At 58.5% G+C, this 27,907-nt stretch overlaps 1 protein-coding gene and 1 long non-coding RNA gene across 2 annotated transcripts in view; one reads left to right on the forward strand and one right to left on the reverse strand.

Moving 5' to 3' along the window:
- Nucleotides 1-27,907, forward strand: part of LOC140470498 (uncharacterized) — a 605,436-nt gene that overhangs the window by 189,972 nt on the left and 387,557 nt on the right. The window lies entirely within an intron of this gene.
- The window catches only part of LOC140470494 (tyrosinase-like), a 17,933-nt gene continuing 9,547 nt past the window's right edge, over nucleotides 19,522-27,907 (reverse strand). The window contains exons 3-4 of the mRNA XM_072566605.1: nucleotides 22,418-22,559; nucleotides 19,522-19,693 (exon numbers count right to left, since the gene is read on the reverse strand). Coding sequence (XP_072422706.1) covers nucleotides 19,522-19,693; nucleotides 22,418-22,559 — 314 coding nt within the window. The remainder of the gene's footprint in view (nucleotides 19,694-22,417; nucleotides 22,560-27,907) is intronic.

The following is a 27,907-nucleotide window of genomic DNA, read 5'->3' on the forward strand; positions in this document are numbered from 1 at the left end:
GAACATCATGTTGCAGTTGGTGAGGCCATGTTTGGAGTACTGTGTGCAGACACCCATGCCCCTTCCCATCGCCTTCCCCCATCCCCCCGCCCCCTGTTCCCCATGCCCCTCCCCCATCCCCCTGTTCCCCATCACACCGTCCATGTTCCCCATCCCCCATCCCACTGTCCATGTTCCCCATCCCCATCCCACCGTCCCTGTTCTCCATCCCCCATCCCACCGTCCATGTTACCCATCCCCCATCCCACCGTCTATGTTCCCCATCCCCCATCCCACCGTCCATGTTCCCCATCCCCCATCCCACCCTCCCTGTTCTCCATCCCCCATCCCACTGTCCATGTTCCCCATCCCCCATCCCACCCTCCCTGTTCCCCATCCCCCAACCCACCCTCCCTGTTCCCCATTCCCCATTCCACCCTCCCTGTTCCCCATCCCCCATCCCACCCTCCCTGTTCCCCATCCCCCAACCCACCCTCCCTGTTCTCCATTCCCCATTCCACCCTCCCTGTTCCCCATCCCCCATCCCACCCTCCCTGTACCCCATCCCCCAACCCACCCTCCCTGTTCCCCATCCCCCAACCCACCCACCCTGTTCTCCATCCCACCCACCCTGTTCTCCATCCCACCATCCCTGTTCCCCATCACACCGTCCATGTTCCCCATCCCCCATCCCACTGTCCATGTTCCCCATCCCCCATCCCACCGTCCCTGTTCCTCATTCCCCGTCCCACCCACCCTGTTCTCCATCCCACCATCCCTGTTCCCCATCCCCCATCCCACCCTCGCTGTTCCCCATTCCCCATCTCATGTCCCATCCCACCCTCCTTGTTCCCCATCCCCATCCCCCATTCCCCATCTCATCCCCCATCCCACCCTCCCTGTTCCCCATCCCCATCCCACCCTCCCTGTTCGCCATCCCCGAACCCACCCTCCCTGTTCCCCATCCCCCATTCCCCATCTCATCCCCCAACCCCCCCTCCCTGTTCCCCATCCCCATCCCACCCTCCCTGTTCGCCATTCCCCAAACCACCCTCCCTGTTCCCCATCCCCCATTCCCCATCTCATCCCCCAACCCCCCCCTCCCTGTTCCCCATCCCCATCCCACCCTCCCTGTTCGCCATCCCCCATCCCACCCTCCCTGTTCCCCATCCCCCAACCCACCCTCCCTGTTCGCCATCCCCCAACCCACCCTCCCTGTTCGCCATCCCCCATCCCACCCTCCCTGTTCCCCATCCCCATCCCACCCTCCCTGTTCGCCATCCCCCAACCCACCCTCCCTGTTCCCCATCCCCCATTCCCCATCTCATCCCCCATCCCACCCTCCCTGTTCCCCATCCCCATCCCACCCTCCCTGTTCGCCATCCCCCAACCCACCCTCCCTGTTCCCCATCCCCCATTCCCCATCTCATCCCCCAACCCCCCCTCCCTGTTCCCCATCCCCATCCCACCCTCCCTGTTCGCCATCCCCCAAACCACCCTCCCTGTTCCCCATCCCCCATTCCCCATCTCATCCCCCAACCCCCCCCTCCCTGTTCCCCAACCCCATCCCACCCTCCCTGTTCGCCATCCCCCAACCCACCCTCCCTGTTCCCCATCCCCCAACCCACCCTCCCTGTTCCCCATCCCCCATCCCACCCTCCCTGTTCGCCATCCCCCAACCCACCCTCCCTGTTCCCCATCCCCCAACCCACCCTCCCTGTTCCCCATCCCCCATCCCACCCTCCCTGTTCCCCATCCCCCAACCCACCCTCCCTGTTCCCCATCCCCCAACCCACCCTCCCTGTTCCCCATCCCCCAACCCACCCTCCCTGTTCGCCATCCCCCAACCCACCCTCCCTGTTCGCCATCCCCCAACCCACCCTCCCTGTTCGCCATCCCCCAACCCACCCTCCCTGTTCGCCATCCCCCAACCCACCCTCCCTGTTCCCCATCCCCCATCCCACCCTCCCTATTCCCCATCCCCCAACCCACCCTCCCTGTTCGCCATCCCCCAACCCACCCTCCCTGTTCGCCATCCCCCAACCCACCCTCCCTGTTCGCCATCCCCCAACCCACCCTCCCTGTTCGCCATCCCCCAAACCACCCTCCCTGTTCGCCATCCCCCAAACCACCCTCCCTGTTCCCCATCCCCCAACCCACCCTCCCTGTTCGCCATCCCCCAAACCACCCTCCCTGTTCGCCATCCCCCAAACCACCCTCCCTGTTCGCCATCCCCCAAACCACCCTCCCTGTTCCCCATCCCCCATTCCACCCTCACTGTTCCCCATCCCCCATCCCCCCTCCCTGTTCCCCATCCCCCATCCCACCCTCCCTGTTCCCCATCCCCCATCCCACCCTCCCTGTTCCCCATCCCCCATCCCACCCTCCCTGTTCCCCATCCCACCCTCCCTGTTCCCCATCCCCCATCCCACCCTCCCTGTTCCCCATCCCCCAACCCACCCACCCTGTTCCCCATCCCCCAACCCACCCTCCCTGTTCACCATCCCCCAACCCACCCTTCCTGTTCGCCATCCCCCAACCCACCCTCCCTGTTCGCCATCCTCCATTCCCCCCCTCCCTGTACCCCACCCCCCATCCCACCCTCCCTGTACCCCACCCCCCATCCCACCCTCCCTGTTCCCCATCCCCCATCCCACCCTCCCTGTTCCCCACCCCCCATCCCCCCCCCGTACCCTGTCCCCCACCCCCCCTCCCTGTTCCCCATCCCCCACCCCCCCTCCCTGTTCCCCATCCCCCATCCCCCATCCCACCCTCCCTGTTCCCCACCCCCCATCCCCCCTCCTTGTACCCCACCCCCCATCCCCCCCGTACCCTGTCCCCATCCCCCCTCCCTGTTCCCCTTCCCCCACCCCCCCTCCCTGTTCCCCATCCCCCATTCCACCCTCCCTGTTCCCCATCCCCCATCCCACCCTCCCTGTTCCCCATCCCCCATCCCACCCTCCCTGTTCCCCATTCCCCCATCCCCCCTCCCTGTTCCCCATCCCCCATTCCACCCTCCCTTTTCCCCATCCCACCCTCCCTGTTCCCCACCCCCCATCCCACCCTCCCTGTTCCCCATCCCCCATCCCACCCTCCCTGTTCCCCATCCCCCATTCCACCCTCCCTGTTCCCCATCCCCCCCTTCCTGTGCTCCATCCCCCATCCCACCCTCCCTGTTCCCCATCCCCCATCCCACCCTCCCTGTTCCCCATCCCCCATCCCCCCTTCCTGTTCCCCACCCCCCATCCCACCCTCCCTGTTCCCCATCCCCCATTCCACCCTCCCTGTTCCCCATCCCCCCCTTCCTGTTCTCCATCCCCCATCCCACCCTCCCTGTTCCCCATCCCCCATTCCCCCTCCCTGTTCTCCATCCCCCATCCCACCCTCCCTGTTCCCCATCCCCCATCCCACCTTCCCTGTTCCTCATCCCCCATCCCACCCACCGTGTTCCCCATCCTCCCCTTCCTGTTCCCCATCCTCCCCTTCCTGTTCCCCATCCTCCCCTCACTGTTCCCCACCCCCCATCCCCCCTCCCTGTTCTCCACCCCCCATCCCCCATCCCCCCTCCCTGTTCCCCACCCCCCCCATTCCCCATCCTCCATCCCCCCTTCCTGTTCCCCACCCCCCCTCCCTGTTCCCCATCCCCCATCCCACCCTCCCTGTTCCCCATCCCCCATCCCCCCTCCCTGTTCCCCATCCCCCATTCTCACCCTTCCTGTTCCCTGTTCCCCATCCCCCATTCCCACCTTCCTTGTTCCCCATCCCCCAACCCACCCCTCCTGTTCCCTGTTCCCCATCCCCCATTCCCACCTTCCCTGATCCCCATCCCCCATCCCCCATCCCACCCTCCCTGTTCTCCATCCCCCATCCCACCCTCCCTGTTCCCCATCCCCCATCCCCCCCTCCCTGTTCCCCATCCCCCATTCTCACTCTCCCTGTTCCCCATCCCCCATGCCACCCTCCCTGTTCCCCAACCCCCAACCCACCCTTCCTGTTCCCTGTTCCCCATCCCCCATTCCCACCTTCCCTGTTCCCCATCCCCCAACCCCCATACCACCCTCAATGTTCTCCATCCCCCATCCCCCTCTCCTTGTTCCCATCCCCCATGTAAGCCTCCCAGTTTCCAATCCCCCATTCCCACTCTCCCTGTTCCCCATCCCCCATTCCCACCCTCCCTGTTCCTCATCCCCCATCCAACCCTCCGTGTTCCCCATCCCCCCTTCCTGTTCCCCATCCCCCATTCCCACCCTCCCTGTTCCTCATCCCCCATCCAACCCTCCGTGTTCCCCACCCCCCCTCCCTGTTCCCCATCCCCCATCCCCCATCCCACCCTCCCTGTTCCCCACCCCCCATCCCCCCTCCTTGTACCCCACCCCCCATCCCCCCCGTACCCTGTCCCCATCCCCCCTCCCTGTTCCCCTTCCCCCACCCCCCCTCCCTGTTCCCCATCCCCCATTCCACCCTCCCTGTTCCCCATCCCCCATCCCACCCTCCCTGTTCCCCATCCCCCATCCCACCCTCCCTGTTCCCCATTCCCCCATCCCCCCTCCCTGTTCCCCATCCCCCATCCCCCCTCCCTGTTCCCCATCCCCCATTCCACCCTCCCTTTTCCCCATCCCACCCTCCCTGTTCCCCACCCCCCATCCCACCCTCCCTGTTCCCCATCCCCCATCCCACCCTCCCTGTTCCCCATCCCCCATTCCACCCTCCCTGTTCCCCATCCCCCCCTTCCTGTGCTCCATCCCCCATCCCACCCTCCCTGTTCCCCATCCCCCATCCCACCCTCCCTGTTCCCCATCCCCCATCCCCCCTTCCTGTTCCCCACCCCCCATCCCACCCTCCCTGTTCCCCATCCCCCATTCCACCCTCCCTGTTCCCCATCCCCCCCTTCCTGTTCTCCATCCCCCATCCCACCCTCCCTGTTCCCCATCCCCCATTCCCCCTCCCTGTTCTCCATCCCCCATCCCACCCTCCCTGTTCCCCATCCCCCATCCCACCTTCCCTGTTCCTCATCCCCCATCCCACCCACCGTGTTCCCCATCCTCCCCTTCCTGTTCCCCATCCTCCCCTTCCTGTTCCCCATCCTCCCCTCACTGTTCCCCACCCCCCATCCCCCCTCCCTGTTCTCCACCCCCCATCCCCCATCCCCCCTCCCTGTTCCCCACCCCCCCCATTCCCCATCCTCCATCCCCCCTTCCTGTTCCCCACCCCCCCTCCCTGTTCCCCATCCCCCATCCCACCCTCCCTGTTCCCCATCCCCCATCCCCCCTCCCTGTTCCCCATCCCCCATTCTCACCCTTCCTGTTCCCTGTTCCCCATCCCCCATTCCCACCTTCCTTGTTCCCCATCCCCCAACCCACCCCTCCTGTTCCCTGTTCCCCATCCCCCATTCCCACCTTCCCTGATCCCCATCCCCCATCCCCCATCCCACCCTCCCTGTTCTCCATCCCCCATCCCACCCTCCCTGTTCCCCATCCCCCATCCCCCCCTCCCTGTTCCCCATCCCCCATTCTCACTCTCCCTGTTCCCCATCCCCCATGCCACCCTCCCTGTTCCCCAACCCCCAACCCACCCTTCCTGTTCCCTGTTCCCCATCCCCCATTCCCACCTTCCCTGTTCCCCATCCCCCATCCCCCATACCACCCTCAATGTTCTCCATCCCCCATCCCCCTCTCCTTGTTCCCATCCCCCATGTAAGCCTCCCAGTTTCCAATCCCCCATTCCCACTCTCCCTGTTCCCCATCCCCCATTCCCACCCTCCCTGTTCCTCATCCCCCATCCAACCCTCCGTGTTCCCCATCCCCCCTTCCTGTTCCCCATCCCCCATTCCCACCCTCCCTGTTCCTCATCCCCCATCCAACCCTCCGTGTTCCCCATCCCCCCTTCCTGTTCCCCATCCCCCATCCCACCCTCCCTGTTCCCCGTCCCCCATATCCCCTCCCTATTCCCCAAACCCCAGCCCCCATCCCACCCTCCCTGTTCCCCATCCCCCATTCCCCCTCCCTATTCCCCAAACCCCAACCCCCATCCCACCCTCCCTGTTCCTCATCCCCCATCCAACCCTCCGTGTTCCCCATCCCCCCTTCCTGTTCCCCATCCCCCATCCCACCCTCCCTGTTCCCCATCCCCCATTCCCCCTCCATATTCCCCAAATGCCAACCCCCATCCCACCCTCCCTGTTCCCCATCCCCCATTCCCCCTCCCTATTCCCCAAACCCCAACCCCCATCCCATCCTCCCTGTTCCTCACCCCCCATCCAACCCTCCGTGTTCCCCACCCCCCCTTCCTGTTCCCCTTCCCCCATCCCACCCTCCCTGTTCCCCATCCCCCATTCCCCCTCCCTATTCCCCAAACGCCAACACCCATCCCACCCTCCCTGTTCCCCATCCCCCATTCCCCCTCCCTATTCCCCAAACCCCAACCCCCATCCCACCCTCCCTGTTCCCCATCCCCCATCGCACCCTCCCTGTTCCCCATCCCCCATTCCCCATCTCATCCCCCATCCCACCTCGATCCCACCCTCACTCCCACCCTCCCTGTTCTCCATCCCCCATCCCACCCTCCCTGTTCCTCATCCCTCATCCCCCATTCCCCCCCCATCCTGTACCCCATCCCCCCCTCCCTGTTCTCCATCCCCCATCCCCCATCCCACATCCCACCCTCCCTGTTCCCCATCCCCCCCTCCCTGTTCCCCATCCCCCATTCCCCATCTCATCCCCCAACCCACCTCGATCCCACCCTCACTCCCACCCTCCCTGTTCCCCATCCCACCCTCCCTGTTCTCCATCCCCCATCCCACCCTCCCTGTTCCCCGTCCCACCCTCCCTGTTCTCCATCCCCCATCCCACTCCCATCCCACCCTCACTCCCACCCTCCCTGTTCCCCATCCCAACCTCCCTGTTGCCCATCCCCATCCTACCCTCCCTGTTCTCCATCCCCCGTGCCCCTCCCACATCTCCCATCCCGCCCTCCTTGTTCCCCATCCCCGATGCCACGCACCCATCCCCATCCCACCCTCCCTGTTCCTCATCCCCCATCCCCTCTCCCTGTTCCCTATCCCCCATCCCACCCTCCCTGTTCCCCATCCCACCCTTCCTGTTCTCCATTTCCTATCCCACCCTCCCTGTTCCCCATCCCCCATCCCACCCTCCCTGTTCCCCATCCCCCATTCCCACGGTCCCTGTTCTCCATCCCCCAACCCACCCTTACTGTTCCCTGTTCCCTGTTCCCCATCCCCCATTCCCACGGTCCCTGTTCCCCATTCCACATCGCACCTTCCCTGTTCCCCATTCCACATCCCACCCTCACTATTCCTCATCCCATATCCCACTCTCCCTGTTCCCCAATCCCACCCTCCCTGTTCTCCAACCCCCATCCCACCCACCCTTTTCCCCATCCCACCCTCCCTGTTCTCCAACCCCCATCCCACCCACCCTTTTCCCCATCCCACCCTCCCTGTTCCCCATCCCCCATCCCACCCTCCCTGTTCCCCATCCCCCATCTCACCCTCCCTGTTCCCCATCCCCCATCCCCCCCTCCCTGTTCTCCATCCTATATCCCCCCCCTCCCTGTTCTCCAACCCCCATCCCACCCTCCCTGTTCCCCATCCCCCATCCCAGCCTCCCCGTTCCCCATCCCACCCTCCCTGTTCCCCATCCCCCATCCCCCATTCCCCCTCCCTGTTTTCCATCCCCCACCCCACTCTCCCTGTTCTCCATTCCCCAAGTCACCCTCCCTGTTCCCCATCCCACCCTCTCTGTTCTCCATCCCCCCCCACCCCACCCTCCCTGTTCTCAATCCCCCATCCCACCCTCCCTGGTCCCCATCCCCCATCCCACCACCCCTCCCATTCCCCACCCCCCATCCCACCCTGCCTGTTCTCCATACCCCATCCCACCCTCCCTGTTCCTCATCCCTCATCCCCCATCCCCCACATCCTGTACCCCATCCCCCCCTCCCTGTTCCCCATCCCCCATCCCACCTCCCCTCCCTGTTCCCCATCCCCCATCCCACCACCCCCCCCGTTCCCCATCCCCCATCCTACCCTCCCTGTTCCCCATCCCCCATTCCCACCCCCCTGTTCCCCATCCCCATCCCACCCTCCCTGTTCTCCATTCCCCATCCCACCCACCCTGTTCCCCATTCCCCATCCCACCCACCCTGTTCTCCATTCCCCATCCCACCCACCCTGTTCCCCATTCCCCATCCCACCCACCCTGTTCCCCATCCCCCATCCCACCCTCCCTGTTCCCCATTCCCCATCCCCCATCCCATCCTCCCTGTTCCCCTTCCCACCCTCCCTATTCCTTGTTCCCCATCCCACCCTCCCTATTCCTTGTTCCCCATCCCATCCTCCCTGTTCCACATCCCCCATCCCACCCTCCCTGTTCCCCATTCCCCATCCCATCCTCCCTGTTCCCCATCCCACCCTCCCTATTCCTTGTTCCCCTTCCCACCCTCCCTGTTCCTCATTCCCCATCCCATCCTCCCTGTTCCCCATCCCACCGTCCCTATTCCTTGTTCCCCATCCCACCCTCCCTGTTCTCCATTTCCCATCCCACCCTCCCTGTTCCCCATCCCCCATCCCACCCTCCCTGTTCCCCATCCCCCATTCCCACGGTCCCTGTTCTCCATCCCACAACCCACCCTTCCTGTTCCCTGTTCCCCATCCCCCATACCACCCTCCCTGTTCCCCATTCCACATCGCACCTTTCCTGTTCCCCATTCCACATCCCACCCTCACTATTCCTCATCCCATATCCCACCCTCCCTGTTCCCCAATCCCACCCTCCCTGTTCTCCAACCCCCATCCCACCCACCCTTTTCCCCATCCCACCCTCCCTGTTCTCCATTGCCCATCCCACCCTCCCTGTTCCCCATCCCACCCTCCCTGTTCCCCATCCCCCATCCCCCATCCCACCCTCCCTGTTCCCCATCCCACCCTCCCTGTTCTCCATTGCCCATCCCACCCTCCCTGTTCCCCATCCCCCATCCCACCCTCCCTGTTCTCCATCCCCCACCCCCCCTCCCTGTTCCCCTTCCCCCATCCCACTCTCCCTGTTCTCCATCCCCCACCCCCCCTCCCTGTTCTCCATCCTACATTCCCCCACCCTCCCTGTTCCCCATCCCCCATCCCACCCACCCTGTTCCCCATCCCCCATCCCACCCTCCCTGTTCCCCATCCCCCATCCCACTCTCCCTGTTCCCCATCCCCCATCCCATCCACCCTGTTCTCCATTTCCCATCCCACCCACCCTGTTCTCCATCCGCCATCCCATCCACCCTGTTCTCCATTTCCCATCCCACTCTCCCTGTTCTCCATCCCCCATCCCATCCACCCTGTTCTCCATTTCCCATCCCACCCACCCTGTTCTCCATTTCCCATCCCATCCACCCTGTTCTCCATTTCCCATCCCACCCTCCCTGTTCTCCATTTCCCATCCCATCCACCCTGTTCTCCATTTCCCATTCCACTCTCCCTGTTCCCCATCCCCCATCCCATCCACCCTGTTCTCCATTTCCCATCCCACTCTCCCTGTTCCCCATGCCGCATGCCATCCACCCTGTTCTCCATTTCCCATCCCACTCTCCCTGTTCCCCATCCCCCATCCCATCCACCCTGTTCTCCATTTCCCATCCCACCCTCCCTGTTCTCCAACCCCCATCCCACCCTCCCTGTTCTCCATTGCCCATCCCACCCTCCCTGTTCCCCATCCCCCATCCCACCCTCCCTGTTCCCCATCCCACCCTCCCTGTTCCCCATTCCCCATCCCCCATCCCCCCTCCCTGTTCTCCATCCTACATTCCCCCCCCCTCCCTGTTCTCCAACCCCCATCCCACCCTCCCTGTTCCCCATCCCCCATCCCAGCCTCCCCGTTCCCCATTCCACCCTCCCTGTTCCCCATCCCCCATCCCCCATCCCCTCTCCCTGTTTTCCATCCCCCACCCCACTCTCCCTGTTCTCCATTCCCCATCTCACCCTCCCTGTTCCCCATCCCACCCTCTCTGTTCTCCATCCCCCCCCCACCCCACCCTCCCTGTTCTCAATCCCCCATCCCCCCCTCCCTGTGCCCCATCCCCCATCCCACCACCCCTCCCATTCCGCACCCCCCATCCCACCCTGCCTGTTCTCCATACCCCATCCCACCCTCCCTGTTCCTCATCCCTCATCCCCCATCCCCCCCCATCCTGTACCCCATCCCCCATCCCACCTCCCCTCCCTGTTCCCCATCCCCCATCCCACCGCCCCCCCCGTTCCCCATCCCCCATCCTACCCTCCCTGTTCCCCATCCCCCATTCCCACCCCCCTGTTCCCCATCCCCCATCCCCCTCCCTGTTCCCCATCCCCATCCCACCCTCCCTGTTCCCCGTTCCCCATCCCACCCTCCCTGTTCCCCGTTCCCCATCCCACCCTCCCTGTTCCCCGTTCCCCATCCCACCCTCCCTGTTCCCAGTTCCCCATCCCACCCACCCTGTTCTCCATTCCCCATCCCACCCACCCTGTTCTCCATTCCCCATCCCACCCACCCTGTTCTCCATTCCCCATCCCACCCTCCCTGTTCTCCATTCCCCATCCCACCCCCCCCGGTCCCCATTCCCCATCCTACCCTCCCTGTTCCCCATCCCCCATTCCCACCCCCCTGTTCCCCATCCCCCATCCCCCTCCCTGTTCCCCATCCCCATCCCACCCTCCCTGTTCTCCATTCCCCATCCCACCCTCCCTGTTCTCCATTCCCCATCCCACCCACCCTGTTCTCCATATCCCATCCCACCCACCCTGTTCTCCATTTCCCATCCCACTCTCCCTGTTCTCCATTCCCCATCCCACCCACCCTGTTCTCCATTCCCCATCCCACCCACCCTGTTCTCCATTCCCCATCCCACCCACCCTGTTCTCCATTCCCCATCCCACCCACCCTGTTCCCCATTCCCCATCCCACCACCCCTCCCATTCCCCACCCTCCATCCCACCCACCCTGTTCCCCATTCCCCATCCCATCCTCCCTGTTCCCCATCCCACCCTCCCTATTCCTTGTTCCCCTTCCCACCCTCCCTGTTCCCCATCCCACCGTCCCTATTCCTTGTTCCCCATCCCACCCTCCCTGTTCCCCATTCCCCATCCCATCCTCCCTGTTCCCCATCCCACCCTCCCTAGTCCTTGTTCCCCATCCCACCCTCCCTGTTCCCCGTTCCCCATCCCACCCTCCCTGTTCCCCATCCCCCCCTCCCTGTTCTCCATCCCCCATCCCACCCTCACTGTTCTCCATCCCACCGTCCCTATTCCTTGTTCCCCTTCCCACCCTCCCTGTTCCCCATCCCACCGTCCCTATTCCTTGTTCCCCATCCCACCCTCCCTGTTCCCCATTCCCCATCCCATCCTCCCTGTTCCCCATCCCACCCTCCCTATTCCTTGTTCCCCATCCCACCCACCCTGTTCCCCATTCCCCATCCCACCCTCCCTGTTCCCCGTTCCCCATCCCACCCACCCTGTTCCCCGTTCCCCATCCCACCCACCCTGTTCTCCATTCCCCATCCCACCCTCCCTGTTCTCCATTCCCCATCCCACCCACCCTGTTCCCCATTCCCCATCCCACCCCCCCCGTTCCCCATTCCCCATCCTACCCTCCCTGTTCCCCATCCCCCATTCCCACCCCCCTGTTCCCCATCCCCCATCCCCCTCCCTGTTCCCCATCCCCATCCCACCCTCCCTGTTCTCCATTCCCCATCCCACCCTCCCTGTTCTCCATTCCCCATCCCACCCACCCTGTTCTCCATTTCCCATCCCACTCTCCCTGTTCTCCATTCCCCATCCCACCCACCCTGTTCCCCATTCCCCATCCCACCACCCCTCCCATTCCCCACCCTCCATCCCACCCACCCTGTTCCCCATTCCCCATCCCATCCTCCCTGTTCCCCATCCCACCCTCCCTATTCCTTGTTCCCCTTCCCACCCTCCCTGTTCCCCATCCCACCGTCCCTATTCCTTGTTCCCCATCCCACCCTCCCTGTTCCCCATTCCCCATCCCATCCTCCCTGTTCCCCATCCCACCCTCCCTATTCCTTGTTCCCCATCCCACCCTCCCTGTTCCCCGTTCCCCATCCCACCCTCCCCGTTCCCCATCCCACCCTCCCTGTTCCCCATCCCCCCCCTCCCTGTTCTCCATCCCCCATCCCACCCTCCCTGTTCTCCATCCCCCACCCCCCCTCCCTGTTCTCCATTCCCCCATCCCACCCTCCCTGTTCTCCATCCCCCATCCCACCCTCCCTGTTCTCCATCCCCCACCCCCCCTCCCTGTTCTCCATTCCCCCATCCCACCCTCCCTGTTCCCCATTCCACATCGCACCTTCCCTGTTCCCCATTCCACATCCCACCCTCACTATTCCTCATCCCATATCCCACCCTCCCTGTTCCCCAATCCCACGCTCCCTGTTCTCCAACCCCCATCCCACCCACCCTTTTCCCCATCCCACCCTCCCTGTTCTCCATTGCCCATCCCACCCTCCCTGTTCTCCATTGCCCATCCCACCCTCCCTGTTCCCCATCCCCCATCCCCCATCCCACCCTCCCTGTTCCCCATCCCACCCTCCCTGTTCCCCATCCCACCCTCCCTGTTCTCCATTGCCCATCCCACCCTCCCTGTTCCCCATCCCCCATCCCACCCTCCCTGTTCCCCATCCCACCCTCCCTGTTCCCCATCCCACCCTCCCTGTTCTCCATTTCCCATCCCACCCTCCCTGTTCCCCATCCCCCATCCCACCCTCCCTGTTCCCCATCCCCCATTCCCACCCCCCTGTTACCCATCCCCCATCCCCCTCCCTGTTCCCCATCCCCATCCCACCCTCCCTGTTCTCCATTCCCCATCCCACCCTCCCTGTTCCCCATTCCCCATCCCACCCTCCCTGTTCCCCGTTCCCCATCCCACCCACCCTGTTCCCCGTTCCCCATCCCACCCACCCTGTTCTCCATTCCCCATCCCACCCACCCTGTTCTCCATTCCCCATCCCACCCTCCCTGTTCCCCATTCCCCATCCCACCCCCCCCGTTCCCCATTCCCCATCCTACCCTCCCTGTTCCCCATCCCCCATTCCCACCCCCCTGTTCCCCATCCCCCATCCCCCTCCCTGTTCCCCATCCCCATCCCACCCTCCCTGTTCTCCATTCCCCATCCCACCCTCCCTGTTCTCCATTCCCCATCCCACCCACCCTGTTCTCCATTTCCCATCCCACTCTCCATGTTCTCCATTCCCCATCCCACCCACCCTGTTCTCCATTCCCCATCCCACCCACCCTGTTCCCCATTCCCCATCCCACCACCCCTCCCATTCCCCACCCTCCATCCCACCCACCCTGTTCCCCATTCCCCATCCCATCCTCCCTGTTCCCCATCCCACCCTCCCTATTCCTTGTTCCCCTTCCCACCCTCCCTGTTCCCCATCCCACCGTCCCTATTCCTTGTTCCCCATCCCACCCTCCCTGTTCCCCATTCCCCATCCCATCCTCCCTGTTCCCCATCCCACCCTCCCTATTCCTTGTTCCCCATCCTACCCTCCCTGTTCCCCGTTCCCCATCCCACCCTCCCTGTTCCCCATCCCCCCCTCCCTGTTCTCCATCCCCCATCCCACCCTCCCTGTTCTCCATCCCCCACCCCCCCTCCCTGTTCTCCATTCCCCCATCCCACCCTCCCTGTTCTCCATCCCCCATCCCACCCTCCCTGTTCTCCATCCCCCATCCCACCCTCCCTGTTCTCCATTCCCCCATCCCACCCTCCCTGTTCCCCATTCCACATCGCACCTTCCCTGTTCCCCATTCCACATCCCACCCTCACTATTCCTCATCCCATATCCCACCCTCCCTGTTCCCCAATCCCACCCTCCCTGTTCTCCAACCCCCATCCCACCCACCCTTTTCCCCATCCCACCCTCCCTGTTCTCCATTGCCCATCCCACCCTCCCTGTTCCCCATCCCCCATCCCACCCTCCCTGTTCCCCATCCCACCCTCCCTGTTCCCCATCCCCCATCCCACCCTCCCTGTTCCCCATCCCCCATCCCACCCTCCCTGTTCCCCATCCCCCATCCCACCCTCCCTGTTCCCCATCCCCCACCCCCCCCTCCCTGTTCCCCATCCCCCCTCCGTGTTCCCCATCCCCCATCCCTCATTTTGATTGAGTACTTCTCTTCAGTATTTACGAACGAGAGGGACTGTATTGTTGAAGAGGAGAGTGTGAAACGGACTGGTAAGCTCGAGGAGATACTTGTTAGGAAGGAAGATGTGTTGGGCATTTTGAAAAACCTGAGGATAGACAAGCCGCCCGGGCCTGACGGGATATATCCTAGGATTATTTGGGGAGCAAGAGAGGAAATTGCAGAGCCGTTGGCAATGATCTTTTCGTCATCACTGTCAACGGGGGTGGTACCAGGGGACTGGAGAGTGGCGAATGTTGTGCCCCTGTTCAAGAAAGGGAATAGGGATAACCCCGGGAATTACAGGCCAGTTAGACTTACTTCAGTGGTAGGCAAAGTAATGGAAAGGCTACCGAGGGATAGGATTTATGAGTATCTGGAAAGACACTGCTTGATTAGGGACAGCCAGCACGGATTTGTGAGGGGTAGGTCTTGCCTTACAAGTCTTATTGAATTCTTTGAGGAGGTGACCAAGCATGTGGATGAGGGTAGAGCAGTGGATGTAGTGTACATGGATTTTAGTAAGGCATTTGATAAGGTTCCCCATGGTAGGCTTATGCGGAAAGTCAGGAGGCATGGAATAGGGCGAAATGTGGCCAATTGGATAGAAAACTGGCTAACCGGTCGAAGTCAGAGAGTGGTGGTAGATGGTAAATATTCAGCCTGGAGCCCGGTTACAAGTGGAGTTCCGCAGGGATCAGTTCTGGGTCCTCTGCTGTTTGTAATTTTTATTAATGACTTGGAAGAGGGAGTCGAAGGGTGGGTCAGTAAATTTGCAGACGATACGAAGGTTGGTGGAGTTGTGGATAGTGAGGAGGGCTGTTGTCGGCTGCAAAGGGACTTAGATATGATGCAGAGCTGGGCTGAGGAGTGGCAGATGGAGTTCAACCCTGTCAAGTGTGAGGTTGTCCATTTTGGAAGGACAAATACGAATGCGGAATACAGGGTTAACGGTAGGGTTCTTAGTAAGGTGGAGGAGCAGAGGGATCTTGGGGTCTATGTTCATAGATCTTTGAAAGTTGCCACTCAGGTGGATCGAGCTTGTAAGAAGGCCTATGGTGTATTAGCGTTCATTAGCAGAAGGATTGAATTCAAGAGTCGTGAGGTGATGTTGCAGCTGTACAGGACTTTGGTAAGGCCACATTTGGAGTACTGTGTGCAGTTCTGGTCGCCTCACTTTAGGAAAGATGTGGAAGCTTTGGAGAGGGTGCAGAGGAGATTTACCAGGATGTTGCCTGGAATGGAGAATAGGTCGTACGAGAATAGGTTGAGAGTGCTAGGCCTTTTCTCATTGGAACGGTGAAGGATGAGGGGGTGACTTGATAGAGGTTTATAAGATGATCAGGGGAATAGATAGAGTAGACAGTTCCCCGGGTACAACAGAGTGTAACAAGGGGACATAAATTTAAGGTGAAGGGTGGAAGGTATAGGGGGGATGTCAGGGGTAGGTTCTTTATCCAGAGAGTGGTGGGGGCATGGAATGTGCTGCCTGTGGGAGTGGCAGAGTCAGAATCATTGGTGACCTTTAAGTGGCAATTGGATAGGTACATGGATAGGTGCTTAAGCTAGGACAAGTGTTCGGCACAACATTGTGGGCCGAAGGGCCTGTTCTGTGCTGTATTGTTCTATCCCACCCTCCCTGTTCCACATTCCCCATCCTACCCTCCCTGTCCCCCATCCCCCATGCCCCTCCCCCATCCCACCCTCCCTGTTCCCCCTCCCCCATCCCACCCTCCCTGTTCCACATCCCCCATCCCACTGTGGTTGTGGTTCTGTTCACCGAGCTGGGAATTTGTCTTGCAAACGTTTCGTCCCCTGTCTAGGTGACATCCTCAGTGCTTGGGAGCCTCCTGTGAAGCGCTTCTGTGCTGTTTCCTCCGGCATTTATAGTGGCCTGTCTCTTCCGCTTCCGGTTGTCAGTTCCAGCTGTCGCTGTAGTGGCCGGTATATTGGGTCCAGGTCGATGTGTTTGTTGATAGAGTCTGTGGATGAGTGCCATGCCTCTAGGAATTCCCTGGCTGTTCTCTGTTTGGCTTGACCTATAATGGTAGTGTTGTCCCAGTCGAATTCATGTTGCTTGTCGTCTGTGTGTGTGGCTACTAAGGATAGCTGGTCGTGTCGTTTCGTGGCTAGTTGGTGTTCGTGTATACGGATCGTTAACTGTCTTCCTGTTTGTCTGATGTAGTGTTTTGTGCAGTCCTTGCATGGGATTTTGTACACGACATTAGTTTTGCTCATGTTGGGTATCGGGTCCTTTGTTCTGGTGAGTTGTTGTCTGAGAGGGCTGTTGGTTTGTGTGCTGTTATGAGTCCTAGTGGTCGTAGTAGTCTGGCTGTCAGTTCAGAAATGCTCCTGATGTATGGTAGTGTGGCTAGTCCTTTAGGTTGTGGCATGTCCTCGTTCCGTTGTCTATCCCTTAGGCATCTGTTGATGAAATTGCGAGAGTATCCGTTTTTGGTGAATACTTTGTATAGGTGTTCCTCTTCCTCTTTTTGTAGTTCTGGTGTGCTGCAGTGTGTTGTGGCCCTTTTGAATAGTGTCCTGATGCAACTTCGTTTGTGTGTGTTGGGGTGGTTGCTTTCGTAGTTTAGGACTTGGTCTGTGTGTGTGGCTTTCCTGTAAACCTTTGTGGTGAATTCTCCGTTCGGTGTTCTCTGTACCATCACGTCTAGGAATGGGAGTTGGTTGTCCTTTTCTTCCTCTCTAGTGAATCGGATTCCTGTGAGTGTGGCGTTGATGATCTGGTGTGTGTTATCTATTTCTGTGTTGTTAATGATTACAAAGGTGTCATCAACATATCTGACCCAGAGTTTGGGTTGAATTTGTGGTAAGACTGTTTGTTCTAACCTTTGCATTACTGCTTCTGCTATGAGTCCAGAGATCGGTGAGCCCATGGGTGTTCCGTTGATTTGTTCGTATATTTGGTTATTGAATGTGAAGTGTGTTGTGAGGCACAAGTCCAGTAGTTTAAGTATGCTGTCTTTGTTGATAGGTTCGACGTCCTGTTGTCTGTTATGTCTGTCCAGCAGGTTGGCTGTTGTTTCTTTGGCTAGTGTTTTGTCGCTGTTCTCCATACCCCATCCCCACACTGCCTGTTCTCCATCCCCCATCCCCCCTTCCTGTTCCCCATCCCACCCTCCCTGTTCTCCATCCCCCATCCCACCCTCCCTGTTCCCCATCCCCCATGTCACTCCCCCATCCTCCACCCCACCCTCCCTGTTCCCTATCCCCCATCCCACCCTCCCTGTTCCCCGTCCCCCATCCCACCCTGCCTGTTTCCCATCCCCATTCCCCATCTCATCTCCCATCCCACCCTCCCTGTTCCCCAACCCCCATGTCACTCCCCCATCCTCCATTTCACTGTCCCTGTTCCCCACACCCCATCCCCCATCCCCCATCCCACCCTCCCTGTTCCCCATTCCCCCATTCCCATGCTCATTCACCATCCCCTATCCCACCCTCCCTGTTCCCCATCCCCCATCCCCCATCCCACCCTCGCTGTTCCCCATCCCACTGCCCATCCCCCATTCCCCATCCCATCTCCCTGTTTCCCATCCCCCATGCCACCCTCCCTGTTCCCTATCCCCATGCCCATCCCCCATTCCCCATCCCACCCTCCCTGTTCCCCATTCCCCATCCCACCCTCTCTGTTCCCCATTCCCCATCCCACCCTCCCTGTTCCCCATCCCCCATTCCCCATTCCCCATCCCCCATTCCCCATCCCATCTCCCTGTTTCCCATCCCCCATGCCACCCTCCCTGTTCCCTATCCCCATGCCCATCTCCCATTCTCCATCCCATCCTCCCTGTTTCCCATCCCCCATCCCACCCTCCCTGTTCCCTATCCCTTTGCCCATCCCCCATTCCCCATCCCACTCTCCCTGTTCCCCATCCCCCATGCCCCTTCCCCCCCTCACCCATCCTCCAGCCCCACCTCTTGCCAACCCCTCTCTCCCATCCCCCCTATACTTGACCCCCTCTCCCTCTCCTCCATTCCCCATTGCCCTGTACCTCCTCTCACCTTATCACTCCATCCCCCCCTCTCCCTGTCCCCTCTTTCGGCCCTTTCACCTCATCCCCCCGCTTTCCTGTTCCCCCCAGTCCCACCTCTCGTCCACCCTTCTCTCCCAATTCCCCGCACCATGTCCCCCTCTCAATCCCTCCTGTGTCCGCTCCACCCCCCAATTGCCCTCCTCTCCCGTCCCCCATCTTTCCCTTTCCCCTGCCCCTACCCCTACCCCTACCCCACCGTCCCTGTCCCCGTGACCTGTGCCCCTCTCACTCTCTCACCCTGTGACTGTGTGACTCTGTCTCGGTCTGTCTTTGAATCTCAGTCTTTCTGTCTGTGTGCCTCTGTCTCTATGATTCACCACACATTCTCTCACTCCCACGCACTGGTAACATGTACTGACAAAAAGCAATCTGATTTCGCTATCTTTATTCCTCAGGCATGTCTTTATTTCAGCTTCTGCTAGTGAGCAGAGCAAATTTCAAAAATCAGTTTATCCTGTCTCAGAACATTGAGGAAAAGAGGGACCACAGGAAACCGTGAATACAGTACAGGGCTAGAAACAGAGTAAAGCTCCCTCTACACTGTCCTCCATCAAACCCACCCAAGACAGGGACAGCATGGGGTTAGATACAGAGTAAAGCTCCCTCTACACTGTCTCCCCATCAAACCCACCCAAGACAGGGACAGCACGGGGTTAGATACAGAGTAAAGCTCCCTCTACACTGTCTCCCCATCAAACCCACCCAAGACAGGGATAGCACAGGGTTAGATACAGAGTAAAGCTCGCTCTACACTGTCTCCCCATCAAACACTCCCAGGACAGGGACAGCATGGGGTTAGAAACAGAGTAAAGCTCCCTCTACACTGTCCCCCATCAAACCCACCCAAGACAGGGACAGCATGGGGTTAGATACAGAGTAAAGCTCCCTCTACACTGTCTCCCCATCAAACCCACCCAAGACAGGGACAGCACGGGGTCAGATACAGAGTAAAGCCCCCTCTACACTGTCCCCCCATCAAACCCACCCAGGACAGGGACAGTACTGGGTTAGATACAGAGTAAAGCTCCCTCTACACTGTCTCTCCCCCCCCCCCCCCCCCCCAATACCAGGGACAGGGACAGCACGGGGTTAGATCCAGGATGAAGAACCTCCTTCCCCATTCACCAAATGAAAACCTGCTGTGAAATTGTAGCCAGCACAGGCTCTCTGTGAGCTGTGAAGGGAGGTCAATGTTGCAGGGTTAGAGAAACGTTAGGGGGCAGTGATGAGGGAAGGAGTAGGTGCAGTTAATGATAGTCCCAGGGTGTCCCTCCCTCACTGTAACATGTCGAGGCTGTAAGAAACCCCTCACTCCATGTCGTCATAGTCGTATCCAAACTCTTGGCAGCTCTTCATCATTTCCCAGTTTTCATATATTGGGATGAAGGTGACCACCTTGTCCCTCGCTCTGTGTCCGAACGGGACATTTCCTGTCGGGTAATGGGTTCCGGGATGTCGTCTCAGCCACATCTCGAACAGCCTGCAAACGGAATCAGAATGGGCGAGGGAATGGCACATATATTCCGTTTTCACCAATGAAACTGCAACTTAAACTGGAACTGGAACGGAAACTCTGGGTTTCTAGGGAAACTGGAACTGAAACTCCGGATTCCGAGGGAAAGTGAAACTGGAACTGAAACTCTGGGTTTCAAGGGAAATTGGGACTGAAACTCAGCATTTCCAGGGAACCTGGAACTGAAACTCCGGATTTCTAGGTGAACTGAAGCTGGAACAGAAACTCCAGGGTTCTAGGGAAACTGAAACTGAAGCTCTGTGATTCTAGGGAAACTGAAACTAGAACTAAAACTCCGGGTTTCTGGGGAAACGGAAACTGGAACAGAAACTCTGGGTTTCCAGGGAAACTGAAACTGGAACTGAAACTCTATTTATAGGGAACCTGAAGCTGGAACTAAAACTCCACGTTTCTAGGGAAACAAACTGCACCTGAAATTCCGGGTTTCTAGTGAACCTCAAATTGGACATGAGACTCCGGGTTTCTATGGAAACTGAAAGTGGAACTGAAACTCCGAGTTTTCATAGAAACTGAAGCTGAAACTGAAACTCCAGGTTTTTTACAGAAAGTGAAACTGTAACTGAAACTCCAGATTTCTAGGGAAAGTGAAACTGGAGCTGAAACTCTGGGTTTCCTGGGAAATTGAAGTTGGAACTGAAACAAAGGCTTTCGAGGGAAACTGAAGCTGGAACTGAAACTGCCAGTTTTGGGGGAAATTGAAACTGAAACTGAAATTTCGGGTTTGTCGGGAAACTGAAACTAGAACAGAAACTCTGGTTTCCATGGAAACTGGAACTGAAAGTTCGAGTTTCTAGGGAACCTCAAACTGGAACTGAAACTCCGGGTTTCTCTGAAACTGAAGCTGGAACTGAAACCCCATGTTTATGGAGAAACTTAAACTGTAACTCCGGGTTTTAGGGAAACTGGAACTGAAAATCAGGGACCCTAGGGAAACAGAAACTGCTAATTAAACTCCAAGTTTCTAGGGAAACTGAAACTGAAACTCCGTGTTTGTCGGGAAACAGAAACTGGAACAATAACTCCGGGTTTTGAGGTAAACTGAAACTGTGGGTTTTTCGGGAAACTGGAGCTGAAACTCAGGGATTCTAGAGAAACTGAAACTGCTAATTAAACTCTGAGTTCCTAGGGAAACTGAAACTGGAATTAAAGTCCAGGTTTCTCAGGAAACTGGGTTTGAAACTCTGAGTTTGTATGGAAACTGAAACTGAGTTTGCAGGGAAACTGGAACTGAAATTCTAGGTTTCTAGGGAAACTGGAACTGAAACTCTGGCTGTCTGTGAAAACTGGAACTTGAACTTAGTGTTTCTATAGAAACTGAAACTGGAACTGAACCTCCGTGTTTCGAGGGAAACTGGACTTGAAATTCGGGGTTTTTTTGGGAAACTGAAGCTGGATTTTAAACTCCGGGTTCCTAGGGAACCTGAAGTTGGAACTGACATTCCGAGTTTCTAAAGAAACTGAAGCTAGAACTGAAACTCTGAGTTTTTAGGGAAACTGAAACTGTTTCTGGGGAAATTGGTGCTAGTGGAGATAAGGTTAAAAGTCAGAGTGCTCTCTGTTTACTGTTTCTGTGTCTATGGCTGACGGATACAGGAACTCGGATTAATTTGTGTCGTGTGAGTGAAGAAACTCTGAGGTAGCAATAATCGTGAAATGATTGGATTTTACCTTCAGTTTGAGGGAGGGAGGAGCAGGTCCGAGACTAGTTTTTAATGTATAAATCAGGGTGACTATGAGGGCGTGGAACTGAGTTGGCAGGTGAGGTTAAAGGTCAGATCGTTCCACACACCATACACTCTATACAGAGCGATTTCAACCCGTACCTGTTCTGAAGGACGGACCCAATCCCTGTGGGTTAACCGGAAATGTTAGGGACAAAAAAGTCAAGCTCAAGGAATCCTGCAGTCAGCAGTGGGCAGTGAGAAGGTTGGACCACATCGAAACTGAGAAAAGGATGAGCAAAAAGTAATAAGGAGGGAGAAATTACAGCATCGAAGAAAGCTAGCCAGAAATATACAAGCAGATCATCAGAATTTCTATAAATATTTACAGGCGAAAAGAGTTAGCAAAATGAACAGAAAGTCCAACTGGAGAATGAATAAGGAGATGGCAGATGAATTGAGAAGGGCAAGAGGAAATTAGGAAAACGACACTCCCCGGGGAAGCAGGAGGGAGTAAATAATTGGGCCTGGGGACTGATGGGCTACATCCTTGGAGTTTGGAAGAGTCCGAGGTGATTGGATTGAACCACATAACATACTGGGGGGGGGGGGGGGGGTGGGGGGGGGTGGGGGGTGGGGGGTGTGTGGGGAGTGTACCAGGGGGATAGAAGGAAAATCTGGAGCGGGAGTTTCCTCCTGTGGGACTGTTAAACATCCGGGGGTCCTGTTTAACCCGAGAAAAGGAGAAGTGCTTTCTCCTGAGTCTCTGGAACTCTCTCTGTCTCCCGTGAGGTGTGGGGGGGGGGGGGGGGGGGGGGGAAGGCAGGCAGAGTGTTTCTGAGTATTTTTCAGACACAGTTAAACAAGAGGGTGGAAGGGGAGGGTAAGCATGAAGGTGCTGTCTCGGGGTTACGATGTGATCAGCTGGGATCCTGTCGAATTGGGGAGGGGGCTGTTTGGCCTTGGTTGGTGAATGAGACTCTGGCTGCACGTTCTCCGTGTTACTCACTTGTCTCCAGTGGCGTGCAGTGGAGCGAACAGAGGGTCGTTTGCAGCTGTGTTGGAAAATTCCAAGGTGCCACCGCAGTAAATATGCACTAGGTTGTGCATACTGCGTTTTATCCGGGATGGGTTCTGTGGGTCGATGTTTCCTGGGGGAAGAGAGAAGCGAAAGACTCTGTGAATGTGCAGCTGTGGGCTGCATGTCAATTCTGAGCCCTGAACCCCACTCCCCTGCCTTCCCTCGGCCCTTCCCGATGTTCCCAGCATCAGTAGCAGCTGCTGGATGGTGTTGGAGCGTACACTGCGCTGACAAGGGCGTAAGCTGGGTACCCATGCCTGCCGTTCCCCATCTCCCTCATTCCCCTTTCCCACATGTGGATGAGATGCACTGGAGGGCATCCTATCCTTTGTTCCCAATCCTGTAACAACACTATCCCTTATTCCCAATTTCTCTGTCTCTGCTGCATCTGCTCCCAGGAGGACCACACGCCAGATGGCCTCCTCCTTTAAAGGTTGTCATTTCCCCTCCCACGTGGTCCTCCAGTGCATCTCCTGCACATCCCTCACCTCTGCCGTCAAACCCCACCCCTCCAACGGCAGCAAGGACAGAACCCCTCTCCCCACCCCCCCCTCCCCCCCCCCCCCCCATCCTCACCTTCCACCCCACCAACCTCTAGGTACATCACACCATCCTCCGCCATTTCCGCCACCTAGAAACTGAGAGATATTTCCCTCCCCCACCCCTATCCGCTTTCCGTAAAGACCGTTCCCTCTGCGACTACCTGGTCAGGTCCATGCTCCCCCACCCACCCTCCCCTCCTGGAACATCTCCGGAACACCCGCACCAATCAACCCCACCGCCCCGTGGCCCAACATTTCAACTCCCCCCCCCCCCCCCCCACCACTCTGCCGAGGACATGGAAGTCCTGGGCCTCCTTCACCGCCGCTCCCTCACCACCAGACGCCTGGAGGAAGAACGCCTCATCTTTCACCCCGGAACACTTCAACCCCAGGGCATCAATGTGGACTTCACCAGTTTCCTCATTTCCCCTTCCCCCACCTCACCCTAGTTCCAAACTTCCAGCTCAGCCCTGTCCCCATGACTTGTCCTACCTGCCTATCTCCTTTTCCACCTATCCACTCCACTCTCTCCTCCTTGACCTATCACCATTATCCCCACCTCCATCCACCTATAACACTCTCAGCTATCCTCCCCCCCCCGCCCCCCAGCCCCATCCTCCCTCCCATTTATCTCCCCACCCCCGAGGCTCCCAGCCTCATTCCTGATGAAGGGCTTTTGCCCGCACCGTTGATTCTCCTGCTCCTCAGTTCCTGCCTGACTAGCTGTGGTTTTTCCAGCACCGCACCCTCTCGACTCTAATCTCCAGCATCTGCAGTGCTCACTTTCTCCATGTGCAGTCGTGGTTCGGGTGAAGGCCCCAAGTTTAAGAGGTATTAAGGCGAGCACTCGAGGTGCTGTATGGGCTGGAAGGTGGCATGGATAAGATGGGCAGAAAGGTGTGTGTGGTGTGGGTAGTGTGTGTGGTGTGTGGGTGTGGTGGGTGTGGTATGTGTGGTGTGTGTGTGTTTGTGTGGTGTGGGTGGTCTGTGTGGTGTGGGGTGTGTGTGTGGGGTGTGTGGGGTGTGTGTGTGTGTGGTATGTGGGGTGTGTGTGTGTGGTATGTGGGGTGTGTGTGTGGTATGTGGGGTGTGTGTGTGTGGTATGTGGGGTGTGTGTGTGTGGTATGTGGGGTGTGTGTGTGTGGTATGTGGGGTGTGTGTGTGTGGTATGTGGGGTGTGTGTGTGTGGTATGTGGGGTGTGTGTGTGGTATGTGGGGTGTGGTGTGTGGGGTGTGTGTGTGGGGTGTGTGTGTGTGGTATGTGGGGTGTGTGTGTGTGGTGTGGGGTGTGTGTGGTGTGGTGTGTTAGTGTGTGTGGGTGTGGTATGTATGTGGGTGTGGTATGTGTGTGGTGTGTGTTTGGTATGTGTGGTGTGTGTGGTGTGTTAGTGTGTGTGTGGTGTGTGGGTGGTGTGTGGTATGTGTGGTGTGTGTGGTTTGGTGTGTTAGTGTGTGTGGTGTGTGGGTGTGGTATGTGTGTGGTGTTTGTGTGGGTGGTGTGGAGTGGTGTGTGGTGTGGAGTGGTGTGTGTGTGTGTTTGTCTGGTCTGTGTGCGTGTGGTATGTGGGGTGTGGGTGTGGTATGTGGGGTGTGTGTGTGTGGTATGTGGGGTGTGGGTGTGGTATGTGGGGTGTGTGTGTGTGGTATGTGGGGTGTGTGTGTGTGTGGTATGTGGGGTGTGTGTGTGTGGTATGTGGGGTGTGTGTGTGTGGTATGTGGGGTGTGTGTGTGTGTGGTATGTGGGGTGTGTGTGTGTGTGGTATGTGGGGTGTGTGTGTGTGTGGTATGTGGGGTGTGTGTGTGTGTGGTATGTGGGGTGTGTGTGTGTGTGGTATGTGGGGTGTGTGTGTGTGTGGTATGTGGGGTGTGTGTGTGTGTGGTATGTGGGGTGTGTGTGTGTGTGGTATGTGGGGTGTGTGTGTGTGTGGTATGTGGGGTGTGTGTGTGTGTGGTATGTGGGGTGTGTGTGTGTCTGGTATGTGGGGTGTGTGTGTGTCTGGTATGTGGGGTGTGTGTGTGTGGTATGTGGGGTGTGTGTGTGTGTGGTATGTGGGGTGTGTGTGTGTGGTATGTGGGGTGTGTGTGTGGTATGTGGGGTGTGTGTGTGTGGTATGTGGGGTGTGTGTGGGTGTGGTGTGTGGGTGTGGTATGTGTGGTGTGTGTGTGGGTGTGGTATGTGTGGTGTGTGGGGTGTGTGTGTGGTATGTGGGGTGTGTGTGTGTGTGGTATGTGGGGTGTGTGTGTGTGGTATGTGGGGTGTGTGTGTGGTATGTGGGGTGTGTGTGTGTGGTATGTGGGGTGTGTGTGGGTGTGGTGTGTGGGGTGTGTGTGGGTGTGGTGTGTGGGTGTGGTATGTGTGGTGTGTGTGTGGGTGTGGTATGTGTGGTGTGTGGGGTGTGTGTGTGGTATGTGGGGTGTGTGTGTGGTATGTGGGGTGTGTGTGTGTGGTATGTGGGGTGTGTGTGGGTGTGGTGTGTGGGGTGTGTGTGGGTGTGGTGTGTGGGTGTGGTATGTGTGGTGTGTGTGTGGGTGTGGTATGTGTGGTATGTGTGGTGTGTGGGGTGTGTGTGTGGTATGTGGGGTGTGTGTGTGTGGTATGTGGGGTGTGGGTGTGGTATGTGGGGTGTGTGTGTGTGGTATGTGGGGTGTGTGTGTGTGTGGTATGTGGGGTGTGTGTGTGTGGTATGTGGGGTGTGTGTGTGTGTGGTATGTGGGGTGTGTGTGTGTGTGGTATGTGGGGTGTGTGTGTGTGTGGTATGTGGGGTGTGTGTGTGTGTGGTATGTGGGGTGTGTGTGTGTGGTATGTGGGGTGTGTGTGTGGTATGTGGGGTGTGTGTGTGTGGTATGTGGGGTGTGTGTGGGTGTGGTGTGTGGGGTGTGTGTGGGTGTGGTGTGTGGGTGTGGTATGTGTGGTGTGTGTGTGGGTGTGGTATGTGTGGTGTGTGGGGTGTGTGTGTGGTATGTGGGGTGTGTGTGTGGTATGTGGGGTGTGTGTGTGTGGTATGTGGGGTGTGTGTGGGTGTGGTGTGTGGGGTGTGTGTGGGTGTGGTGTGTGGGTGTGGTATGTGTGGTGTGTGTGTGGGTGTGGTATGTGTGGTATGTGTGGTGTGTGGGGTGTGTGTGTGGTATGTGGGTGTGTGTGTGTGGTATGTGGGGTGTGGGTGTGGTATGTGGGGTGTGTGTGTGTGGTATGTGGGGTGTGTGTGTGTGTGGTATGTGGGGTGTGTGTGTGTGGTATGTGGGGTGTGTGTGTGTGTGGTATGTGGGGTGTGTGTGTGTGTGGTATGTGGGGTGTGTGTGTGTGTGGTATGTGGGGTGTGTGTGTGTGTGGTATGTGGGGTGTGTGTGTGTGGTATGTGGGGTGTGTGTGTGGTATGTGGGGTGTGTGTGTGGTATGTGGGGTGTGTGTGTGGTATGTGGGGTGTGTGTGTGTGGTATGTGAGGTGTGTGTGGGTGTGGTGTGTGGGGTGTGTGTGGGTGTGGTGTGTGGGTGTGGTATGTGGGGTGTGTGTGTGTGGTATGTGGGGTGTGTGTGTGTGGTATGTGGGGTGTGTGTGTGTGGTATGTGGGGTGTGTGTGTGTGGTATGTGGGGTGTGTGTGTGTGTGTGGTATGTGGGGTGTGTGTGTGTGTGTGGTATGTGGGGTGTGTGTGTGTGTGTGGTATGTGGGGTGTGTGTGTGTGTGGTATGTGGGGTGTGTGTGTGGTATGTGGGGTGTGTGTGTGTGTGGTATGTGGGGTGGGTGTGGTGTGTGGGGTGTGTGTGGGTGTGGTGTGTGTGGGTGTGGTGTGTGGGTGTGGTATGTGTGGTGTGTGTGTGGGTGTGGTATGTGTGGTGTGTGGGGTGTGTGTGTGGTGTGTGGGGTGTGTGTGTGGTATGTGGGGTGTGTGTGGTATGTGGGGTGTGTGTGTGTGGTATGTGGGGTGTGTGGGTGTGGTATGTGGGGTGTGGGTGTGGTATGTGGGGTGTGTGTGGGTGTGGTATGTGGGGTGTGTGTGGGTGTGGTATGTGGGGTGTGTGTGGGTGTGGTATGTGGGGTGTGTGTGGGTGTGGTATGTGTGGTGTGTGTGTGGGTGTGGTATGTGGGGTGTGTGTGTGTGGTGTGTGGGGTGTGTGTGTGGTGTGTGGGGTGTGTGTGTGGTATGTGGGGTGTGTGTGTGGTGTGTGTGTTTGTGTGGTGTGGGTGGTCTGTGTGATGTGTGGTATGTGTGGGGTGTGGGTGTGGGGTGTGTGGGGTGTGTGTGTGGTGTGTGTAGTAGTGTGTGTTAGTGTGTGTTAGTGTGTGTGGTGTGGGTGGTCTGTGTGGTGTGTGTGTGTGGTGTGTGTGGGGGGTGTGTGTGTGGGGGGTATGTGTGTGGTGTGTGTGGGGGGTATGTGTGTGGTGTGTGTGGGGGGTATGTGTGTGGTGTGTGTGGGGGGTATGTGTGTGGTGTGTGTGGGGGGTGTGTGAGGGGGTATGTGTGTGGTGTGTGTGGTGTGTGGGTGTAGTGTGTGTGTGTGGGTGTAGTGTGTGTGTGTGGGGGTGTAGTGTGTGTGTGTGGGGGGGCTATGTGTGTGGTGTGTGGTGTGTGTGTGTGGTGTGTGGGTGTAGTGTGTGTGTGTGGTGTGTGGGTGTAGTGTGTGGGTGTAGTATGTGGTGTGTGTGGTGTGTGGGTGTAGTATGTGGTGTGTGTGTGTGTGGTGTCTGTGTGGTATGGGTGTGTGGTATGGGTGTGTGGGTGTGGTGTGTGGTGTATGGGTGTGGTGTATGGGTGTGTGGTATGGGTGTGTGGGTGTGGTGTGTGTGTGGTGTGTGTGGGGGGTATGTGTGTGGTGTGTGTGGGGGGTATGTGTGTGGTGTGTGTGGGGGGTGTGTGAGGGGGTATGTGTGTGGTGT

This window comes from Chiloscyllium punctatum, chromosome 51 (assembly GCF_047496795.1).
Source record: "Chiloscyllium punctatum isolate Juve2018m chromosome 51, sChiPun1.3, whole genome shotgun sequence".
NCBI lineage: Eukaryota > Metazoa > Chordata > Chondrichthyes > Orectolobiformes > Hemiscylliidae > Chiloscyllium > Chiloscyllium punctatum.